The sequence below is a fragment of the Phacochoerus africanus genome, chromosome 6, assembly GCF_016906955.1.
Source record: "Phacochoerus africanus isolate WHEZ1 chromosome 6, ROS_Pafr_v1, whole genome shotgun sequence".
NCBI classification, from domain to species: Eukaryota; Metazoa; Chordata; class Mammalia; order Artiodactyla; family Suidae; genus Phacochoerus; species Phacochoerus africanus.
In genome coordinates, this window is record NC_062549.1 from 62,201,763 (window position 1) to 62,212,904 (window position 11,142).

General features: G+C 41.4%; 1 protein-coding gene across 2 annotated transcripts; it reads right to left on the bottom strand.

The window, feature by feature from the left end:
- Positions 1-484: 484 nt before the first annotated feature.
- Positions 485-7,607, bottom strand: TMEM70 (transmembrane protein 70). 2 transcript variants are annotated; one of them, XM_047783731.1, is made up of 3 exons: positions 7,322-7,607; positions 5,763-5,868; positions 485-1,227 (listed from the first exon to the last, which is right to left on the bottom strand). In XM_047783731.1, the coding sequence occupies exons 1-3, from the start codon at positions 7,493-7,495 to the stop codon at positions 770-772; spliced, it is 738 nt and encodes a 245-aa protein (XP_047639687.1). In that variant the 5' UTR covers positions 7,496-7,607; the 3' UTR covers positions 485-769. The 2 variants fall into 2 exon arrangements, with proteins under 2 accessions (XP_047639687.1, XP_047639686.1); XM_047783730.1 differs by having other exon boundaries at positions 7,310-7,607.
- Positions 7,608-11,142: the final 3,535 nt, after the last annotated feature.

Genomic DNA, 11,142 nt, shown 5'->3' on the forward strand with positions numbered 1-11,142 from the left:
GAGCTTTTCATGTGGGAAAAGGTAGTACTATATCCTTAGAAAAGTCCAAATAGACAGGAAAAATAGCTCTTCCATTTGCTTCTGACATCCAATCCCCAGCTGAGGCAGTAACACTTATACATAAAAGTATCCATGCACATGGCAGCATAAAAATCCATCTTCAGGAGTTCCCGTCGTGGCGCAGTGGTTAACGAGTCCGACTAGGAACCATGAGGTTGCGGGTTCGGTCCCTGCCCTTGCTCAGTGGGTTAACAATCCGGCGTTGCCGTGAGCTGTGGTGTAGGTTGCAGACGCGGCTCGGATCCCGAGTTGCTGTGGCTCTGGCGTAGGCCGGTGGCTACAGCTCCGATTGGACCCCTAGCCTGGGAATCTCCATATGCCGAGGGAGCGGCCCAAGAAATAGCAACAACAACAAAAAAGACAAAAGACAAAAAAAAAACCCATCTTCATACTTTAACACAAATGGTAGAATATCACATTTTGTTTTTCAAATATTTTATTATAAAGGAAGATAATTCTTTGAAAATTAAAAGTTGTTTGATAAAGTTCCAAATTATTATTTCTGGCTGTGCCTGTGGCATGTGGAAGCTCCCAGGCCAAGGATCAAACCCGAGTTGCTGAACTGACATCACCGGATCCTCAGCCCACTGCACCACAAGAGCATGCCCAAGTTATTTTTAACAGTCACTAACAGAAATCAAAAGTAAAAGCAATGTAATTACACATTGAACATAAATAACATCTGAGTATATACACAAAAACAACAGATTCATTTGTCTTCTTTAAGCTGTTTCTTTTCACTGTCTTCTTCCATATCAAAAGTGAATGGTTTGTCATAGCCCATTAGATGGTCATAGTCTTTAGGGTTTGGAAAGAGCGCTGGATTAACCAACAGTGATTTTGTTTTAGCGTAAAATGTGGTAAACACATGTGTGCTGTTCGGAACCTTCACATCGTTCTGGTGAAACACTGTACTTTTTTCTGAAAGGACAACACTGTAAGTGATGGCTTTGTAAGTGTCTGTTGTGGCCTCATGGTACAACCGAATGACATAGCCTTTTGTAAGAAAGTGAAGCAGTGCTGGAGTGATCACTGTAAAGCTTCCTATGATGCCATAAAATAAGATCTGCAAAGGCAGATTTCCAAACAGCATATTATTTTGTGCAAAAATGTATGGTAGAAACACAAGGCTGATCACACTGGTAGAGTAAGAGAAACACTTCACACCTAAATGGGAAAAAAAAAAATGGGAGACGATTAACACTTTTAATGTTTACAAAAGATTCAATCTATCCAATTAATTCTTCCACCTTTCTTCCTACCATATCATCATTAAAACAATAAAACTGAAACACACACATAGTGCTCTATTTTAAGCACTTTACATGTTTTATTCATGAAATCTACAAAAAAGACCTATGAGATAGATGTGTAATTATCATCCCCATCACCCCCATTTAAAAGATGAGAAAATATAAGGCACCTGCTCAGTGTCACATAGATACCAAGTAGATGTGTTGGGATTCAAATCTAGGCAATCTGACTCTAGAGTCCAGGCTGTTGGCCATTACAATGCACTGCTTGCCTCTCTGGGTAGGAAATCTACTTTTGGGTTAGCTGGCTTTATTTATTTATTTATTTATTTATTTATTTATTTTTGTCTTTTTGCCTTTTCTAGGGCCACTTCCATGGCATGTGGAGGTTCCCAGGCTAGGGGTCGAATCGGAGCTGTAGCCATCGGCCTACGCCAGAGCCACAGCAATGCGGGATCCGGGCCGCGTCTGCAACCTACACCACAGCTCACAGCAACGCTGGATCCTTAACCCAATGAGCAAGGCCAGGGACCGAACCCACAACCTCATGGTTCCTAGTCGGATTTGTTAACCACTGCACCACAACAGGAACTCCAGGGTTAGCTGGCTTCTACTTCAGTGCCCAGTAAGATTTAATATTACTTAAAAATTCTTATGGATACTATAAAAGTTAATTCAGCCAGCAGATAATCAAATAAAACTTTCCATTAACAAATACTTCCACGTGTCTAACATAAATCACCCAAATATAGGACTAACTTTATCAGAATAAGTGCGAATTAAAAAATAAGAGCACTGCAGCCTGAGTTCAGTCACTGAGATCTCACATCAAGCTGCTATAAAATAACACCAGTGGTTAAGAAAAATATGGGAAAGGTAACTGACTTCTTTTCCAAGGAAAGACATTCAATCAAGTTAAAATCGGGAGATATTTTTACTTATCACATTAAATGATTAAAACTCAGTGACTTCTGAACTGCATACTTAAAAATGGTCAAAATGAGAGTTCCCATTGTGGCTCAGCAGAAATGAACCCAAAGAACCCAATAGAATCCATGAGGATGTGGGTCAATTCCTTGTCCCTCTCCGTGGGTTAGGGATTAGGCATTGCCACAAGCTGTGGTGTAGGTCCCAGACACGGCTCAAATCCTGAGTTGCTGTGGCTGTGGTGTAGGCCAGCAGCTGCAGCTCTGATTCAACCCCTAGCCTGGGAACTTTCATATGCTGCAGGTGCCACCCGCAAAAGAAAACAACAACAACAAAAAAGATAAATTTTGTTGTCTATTTTACCACAACAAATAAATGACTTAAAATGGAAACTTTCTTCATTTGAATGTATAATTTTAAAATGATCAAATACCATCTGTTTGGAAAACAGACAAGATAAGATCCTAGATGAGTTGATTACAAAGTTAATTTGGAAAAATAGATGAGAGGAAAAAAGTCAGGGGGAGAGGGAATTAAATACTAAAACAAAAGACTCAATTAAAATAGTGCGGTACTGATTCACAAATAAACAGATCAATGGAACAAAATGGAAAATCTAGAAACAAACCTAATTGCATATGAAAATGTAGTACAGACTAAAGATGTAATTTTTTTTTTGCTTTTTAGGGCTGCACCCACAGCATATGGAGGTTCCCAGGCTAGGGGTCGAATTGTAGCTACAGCTGCTGGCTACACCGCAGCTCATGGCAACACTAGATCCTTAACCCACTGGGAGAGGCCAGGGATCAAACCCAAAACCTCATGGTTCCTAGTCGGATTCCTTTCCACTGCGCCACAAAGGGAACTCCTAAAGATGTAATCTAAAACAAGTAGTGCTGAGACAACTATCTTACACCAGGGAAATTCCAAATAATCCTAAATTTAAATGTATAAAATAAGATATAAGAAAATATCAGTGAAGTTCCTGTATAATCTAAGAATAGGGAAACTTTTCTAATTATGACTCAAAATACAGAGGCACTCAAGGGGAAAGTCAATAAATTTGATCACATTGTTAAAATGCACCATAAATACCATAAACAAAGAGACAAGGAAAATATTTGCATCTTCTGCCACAAAGGTTATTATATAAAAGGTTTCTAATATACGAGAAGAAAAAGACCAAAAACCCAATAAACAAGCATGCAAGAAATATAAGCAGACAGTTCAATGAAACAAAAATGCACCATGGTCCCTTTAACAGATGACGCTAAACTCAATAAGAAACATGCAATGAAAACCACAGTGAGATACTATTTTTCCCCAAATTGGAAAGAACCAAAAATCTGACATCCTACACTGTTGGTGAGGCTGTAACAAAGCACTCTCATACACTGCTGTTGGTTGAAGGCTTAATTATCTTGCATCAATAATTTAAAAATAATTCCTCCTTCCCACAGGTAGTTACTATGACATCGGTACACGTGGGAGTCAATGGGGACCAAGCTGCTTTCTATACAAAAGCCTCCTTAGCCCTTCCAACTACCACTTTGTTCCCCATTACTCTTTGCACACTAGAGTAGACTGAATAGTGTCCCTCCCAAAAATTCATGTCAACCCAGAACTTGAGAACGTGACCTTATTTGGAAACAGGGTCTTTGCAGACAGTGAAAGTTGAAATGAGATCGTGCTGGATTAGGGTGGGCCCTACATCCAATGAGAGTGTCCTTAAAAGGACACCACAGGACAAGTAGAAACACAGAAAAGGCCGTGTGAAGCAAGAGGCAGGGAGTGGAGTTATGCAGTTACAAGCCAAGGAACACAAAGGACTTCTGGAGCCACCAGAAGCTGATGCCTAAAGCCTCAATTTCAGACTTCTAGCCTTCAGAACTGTGAGAAGAAATTTTCGTTGTTTTAAGCCACCAAATTTGTGGGAACATATTGCAAGAGCCCTAGGAAACTAATACAAATAATTCACTTTGCCTGGATTGAAGTAATTGCTATTTTCTAAACATATTCTGGGCTTCCTCAGCTTCAGGCCTTTGCTTGCACTACTTCCATGCCAGGGACGCCCTTCTTTCACACCTCTTCATGTTCAAACTCCACTTCATCGTGAAATGAGAACGCTATGACATCATAAATTATTGTTGCTGAATTAACAAGAACTGTCAACTAGAAGCCCCTTCAAACGTCTTTTTAAATTACTATTTATTTTTATTTTTTATTTTTGTCTTTTTGACATTTCTAGGGCCGCTTCTGCGGCATATGGAGGTTCCCAGGCTAGAGGTCTAATCGGAGCTGTAGCCACCGGCCTATGCCAGAGCCACAGCAACGCTGGATCTGAGCCGCGTCTGCAACCTACACCACAGCTCACGGCAACGCCGGATCGTTAACCCACTGAGCAAGGGCAGGGATTGAACCCGCAACCTCATGGTTCCTAGTCGGATTCCTAACCACTGAGCCACGACGGGAACTCCCTAAACTTGTAGCTTTTAATACACTGTCTTTTCCTTCTCCATGATTAACTATCGCTTGGAAAAGCCACTATGTAAACGTGTTTGTTGAAAATTCTAAGATGACTTTAAAAATATAAGATTAATATACCTTTGAATTATAAAAGTATTACATACTCATTTTAACTGCCAAATCTAAAAACATATAGAGTAAATGTCTACTTACCCAAAATACTAAGAGATATTAGTCCACGATTTTCTGTTTTTTTGTGGTTTTTTTGCTGCTTTTTAGGGCGGCATATCAAAGTTCCCAGGCTAGGGGTTGAATCAGAGCTACAACTGCCAGCCTACACTACAGCCACAGCAACACAGGAGCCAAGCCGAATCTGTGACCTACAACTACACCAGATCCTCAACCCACTGAGTGAGGCCAGGGATCAAACTTGCATCCTCATGGATACTAGTCAGATTAGTTTCTACTGCGCCACGATGGGAACTCCTGCATATTTAAACGTTACATAAATATACACTTTTTGTTCTAGTGTCTTGTTAAACATCCCAAGAGGTGACCAAAGAATGGAATCTGGAGTGCCCAGCCATAACATCACAAAGTCGTTGTTCCAAAACCTTTTGGAGAGCTCCATCATGACTCAGTGGAAACGAATTAGACTAGTATCCATGAGGATGCAGGTTTGATTCCTGGCCTCACTCAGTGGGTTAAGGATCCAGCGCTGCGGTGAGCTGTGCTGTAGGTCACAGACTCGGCTTGGATCTGGCGTTGCTGTGGCTGTGGTGTAGGCTGACAACTGCAGTGCCCATCTAACCCTAGCTCGGGAATCTCCATGTGCCACGGGTGTGGCCCTACAAAGCAAAAACAAACGAACAAAGAAAAAAACTTTAAAAAATCTCCTAAAAATGCAAAAGTCTCAACCTCTAAATCTTTTAGCAACAAGCCACAAGAAAAAAATTATAACTTTTCCTGCACTTACAAGGTGCTAAAAACTTACGTTAAGAGCCTTTTTTACAATTAAGGGGGAGGTGGGGAATATCCTCACTTGTGATTACCCACCAAACACTGTTCGGGCCAGATTCCCAGTATAAATCAGCCTTCCATCTTCTGGGTTTTCAAGCTGTGTGTGTAAACATCGAACACATCTTTCCCAACAAACAGGTATCTATTGAAACAGACCACAATAATGTAAGTACATAATAATTGTATTTTAGACCAACTTTTAATTTTTTAAGCTTATTTTTGTTAAATATAATAAAGAGTAAAAGAGAACTTATCATATGAGGTGACTTAGGAATTTCTCCAACTAATTCAGACCTAAAGAAATCAAACTAAGTAATAACTGCTTTCCTTAATTCCATTCACAAGTAGACACTAGAATGTAAAGACCTAGGTTTGCATCTCAGCTAGAAGTTTTTTAGATTAAGTGTAAACTTAAACAAATACAAGGTTAACGGAACAGTTTCTTCTATTCCTCATCACTCTTGTTCTACTGTCCCAAGATTTAAATGCATTTGCTTTTTCAAAAAAATAATTTTAATTACTTAAGTCGAGCACTGCAAATTTAGATTGTTTAAAGTCCAGATCGGAGTTCCCGTCATGATGCAGTAGAATGAATCCGACTAGGAACTGTGAGGTTGTAGGTTCGATCCCTGGCCTCGCTCAGTGGGTTGAGGATCTGGCATTGCTGTGAGCTGTGGTGTAGGTCACAGATGCGGCTTGGATCTGGTGTTGCTGTAGCTCTTGCCTAGGCCGGTGGCTTAGACTCCTAGCCTGGGAACCTCCATATGCTGCGGGTGTGGCCCTAAAAAAGCAAAAAAAAAAAAAAAAAGTCCAGCTCATTTTTAATACTTCTATTTGTACTAGAGGTATTTTTTTAAATGACTTTTCCCCAAAGACCTTGTATCCATTCCTTGTTTCTTGAAAATATTTTACTTAAAAATCAAATTTCACGGGAACAAAGAGTTCCCTGAACCTCTGAAAATGACTTTCACAACATATACTCTTCAAATGTTAAAGCCATGCCTAATTCCTTTACGTTTAAATGTAATTAGATTCCAATTCCCGTGTTGGCCTTTCATTCAAGTTTCAATCATGTTTGCTAATCCCCTAATGTTTTACAGGGCAGGATTAGGAGACGATTTACCCAGATTAAAATGAGGATATCGTCTCCATTCCTTTTTTTCCAGGTGGCAAAAAAATTCCTTAAAAAAGGAGCCACCTAATTAAAAAAAAAAAACGAAAAACAAACAAACAAACAAAAACAGAACAAACTCAAAGTCAGGATCTCCGAATTTTTTCAGTTCAGTCTGCCACGCTCACGCTCACGGTTAGGAAGAAACAGTCCTACAAACCCATTGTATTTGCAACCACCTAGAAAGTGAATGTTAACAGCCCAAAAAAATAACCACTCTCCAACAAACACTGCAGACTCGGGGGTGTCGTGAACCCCGAGACCACCGCCTGTGCCCGAGGCCCATGACTGCTACTGTCGGACAGGAGCCACGGAGCAGGCCGGGCAGAAGCTGTGGGAGAGCTGTGATCCCCAGGTCCGATGCTACTCCACCCCCACCCCACTCCGGTCCGCAAGCCCTCGGACCGCCGACCTGCGCTCGCACCCGACACGGCAGAAGCGACGCGGCTCCCCACAGCCCCGAAGAGCGGCTGCAAGAGGCCGCCCGCGAGACGGCCGCCCTGGGGATTCGGAGCATGGTGGCCGCCCACGGCACCGTCCTCTTCCCGCCGAGGCGCAATCCGGCAGCCCACGGGCCGCCCAACGCCAGAAACAGCATCCCGTGAGTGATAACACACTGCGGACCACACTGCTGCGGCAACCGGATACCCCGGTGCGCGGTCCCTCACACGACCAAGGCGTGGACGAGCCGCGCATGCGCGGCTCGCAGCAGGCACGCAGGGCTCACCAGCAGCCCGCGCATGCGCAGAATGTGCGGCCCGCCTGCAGCCATCCGGTCTCTCGCACTACTTCTCCGAGTGAACCCGCCCCCCGCGCAGCAGGAGTTAGCAAACACCCAGCCTGCGCGCCGCTTCCCTAGTATGAGTCTGGCGCTCTTTTTAACTGGAAGGACTGAGGGCTGAGCCACGCACGAAAGACAAAGCCTGGAAGCCAGGGTTAAATCTTTCCTTTTCGTGGGCCTCATTTTCTAAAAAAACTATTTCCTTTGCGGAAAGTGATTCTAATCTATTGGCACAGAGGAATAATATATCATTCATTTGAACGAAAATCAATGGTAATTTAATCCAACCAATGGTTTAGTAGAAAATAAGTGGAACTCGTTCATGTAATGTTGATACTTGTCAAATTTGTCATCGGAAATCATTTTCATCCGTATATACATTCGTTCGTCATTTGTTATAAAGGCATTGGGCCCCTCGCCTATTGTCAGGATTAAACTGGAAGCAGAGGATACAAAGACACTCGATAATACTGGGAATCCAATATTACACAGTGCTTACATAGTGAAGGAAACACCTAAAAATAAGCTAAAATATAATGCTGTAATATAATTGAAATATACCAATTCAAAATGCTGCAGAAGCCCAAAAGATAAAATGATTAAGTTGGCCTCAATGTCCAAAGGCTTCAGGTTCAACTGAATCTTGAGAGCTGAGCATCCAGCTTGTAAATACAGTTTACTATTACTGATTACTATTTAAGAACAGTTTTTGACTCAAAATATTATTTGCATAGGAGAGAAACAAATAGTCCAAAATAATATTCAACTTTGCAAATCTAAATCCTGTTTTTTTCTTAGTATCCAGAAGGGTAAAATTACACCACTTCTTTATGGATAACTTCTCTTTCAAGTTATCGCCCTCTTACTTTTTAAAAATTCGTTTTAGTGTTACTCATGTTACAAACAACATCAATTATCCTTTACTGTATGGATATGAATTGAAATTGGTCTGTTCATATAAACGGTTTTTTTTTTTTTTAATTAGTTTTAAAAAGATAAACAGGAGTTCCCATTGTGGCTCAGCAGTAGCAAAACCTACTAGTAATCATGAGGATGCAGGTTTGATCTCTGGCCTTGCTCAGTGGGTTAAGGATCTGGCATTGCCATAAGCTGTGGTGTAGGTCAAGGATGCGGCTCAGATCCCACATTGCTGTGGCTGTGGCACAAGCTGGCAGCTACAGCTCCAATTCAACCCCTAGCCTGGGAACCTCCATGTGCCACAGGTGCAGCCCTAAAAAAAAAGAAGAAAGAAAAAAAAATACAAAAAGAATTGACTTTGGCTTAGGTTTCATTTGCTCACTAAACTATGAAGGCATCAGAGCCATCTCAGTCTAATGGCCTTGTATGAATACGCCAAAAATATGCTATGAAAGCAATTTTTTTTTTTTTTTGGTCTTTTCTAGGGCCGCTCCCGTGGCATATGGAGGTTCCCAGGCAGGGGTCTAATCGGGAGCCACGGCTCACGGCAACGCCAGATCCTTAACCCACTGAGCAAGGCCAGGGATCGAACCTAAAACCTCATGGTTCCTAGTCGGATTTGTTAACCACTGGGCCATGACAGGAACTCTGAAAGCCTGAATTTTTATCTTCTATTAAGCTTAGTTTCTTCCTACACAAACTGTAAGCAAATGAAAATAATAACATTTGGTCTACCTGTCAAGGTTACTAAATAGCTAAAATGAGATCATATTCTGAGAACTGTGCTATTGAATTACATGGAATTGTTACTCATGCTTATTAAACAATTTCCTAATTCTAGTAATTTAGAGACCTTTATTGAATAGAAACTATTGCATGTTGTTTTATAATGATACTAAGGTTGTTAGAAGCCTTCCTTGATTCCCCATTCACATCATCTGACAGGTTCCCTTGAAAAATAGAGGGTGGGCCCTAAAAAGAAAAAGAAAATAGAGGGTGGGAGCTCCTGCTGTGGCCCATTGGGTTTAAAATCCAACTGCAACGGCTTGCATAGTTGCTTTGGAGGTGCAGGTTTGATCCCCTGCTCGCTGCAGTGGTTTAAAAGATCTGGCATTCCCACAGCTGCGGCATAGTTCACAGCTGTGTCTCAGATTCAATCCCTGGCCCAGGGACTTCCACATACCTTGGGTGTGGCCATAAAAAAATACAATAAATAAAATAAAATAAAAATAAAAATGGAGGTTGATGACAAAGTTTCCTGGTAGCTCAGCAGGTTAAGGATCCTGTGTTGTCACTGCTGTGGCTCCGGTTTGAAACCTTGCCCAGAAACTTCTGCCAAAAAAAAGAAAAAATGGAGACTGGTGGAAAAATTGAGAATGGGTATCACTTCCAGAAACAGACCCACAGACATAGAAAAGAAACTTATGGTTACCAAAGGGGAAGGAGGAAAGGAGGGATAAATTAGGAGTTTAGGATTAACAGATATACCCTAATATAAAAAACAGGTAAACAACATCGACCTACTCTATTGCACATGGAACTATATTCGAAATCCTGTAATAATCTACAATGGAAAAGAATGTGAAAAAGAATATATATACACACATAGCTGAGTCAATCTGGTATACAACCGGAAACTAACACAACATTGTAAATCAACTATAATTAACAAGAGTTCCCACTGTGGCTAGCAGGTTAAGGATCCAGGCTTGTCTCTGCACTAGCTTGGCCCAGTGGGTTAAAGATGTGGTTGAAGCTGCAGTTTGGATTCCTTGGCCCAGGAATTTCCATAGCCTCAGGTATGGCCAAAATTTTTGGTCATAGCAAAAAAGTCATCTAGACTACATTCTAACCCTAAATCTGGGATTAGCTAGCCTCAGTATCCTCACCTGGAAAATTCTATCATTAAGCAATTACCATAGTGATCTTTTAAGAAGGCAATAATGCAGAGAAGAAAAGGGGAAGTTATAAGGAGAGAAAACAACACTTCTGAATAAAGGAGTAAAGGTATAATTGAAAAAGAGCCCAAAGGAGTTCCCCTCGTGGTGCAGTGGAAATGAATCCGACTAGGAACCATGAGGTTGTGGGTTCACTCAGTGGGTTAAGGATTTGGTGTTTCCGTGAGCTGTGGTGTAGGTCACAGACGTGGCTCGGATCCGGTGTTGCTATGGCTGTGGCATAGGCTGGCAGGTGTAGCTCTGATTGGACCCCTAGCCTGAGAACCTCCACATGCAGTGAGTGCGGCCTTAAAAGACAAAAGACAAAAAAAAAAGAAAAAAGAAAATGAGCCCACAGCCTCCTCTTCTCCCCACCAAACTCTATTCTGAGCTACTATCATAATCTAAAAAACTGTTTAATAATTTTTACAAAAGCTTTGAATACTTTTTATCTGCCCAATTTTTGGTCTTTCAGGCCAAAAGCGTTAATTGGGTCAATAAACTTTGGATTGCCTATATCTGTTTTCCTTTTGCGGACACTGTTACACAACAGTCCTAGTTGAGCAACTTGTAATGGTGAGAGTCTTGGCCCTACATTCCTTTCGTGCC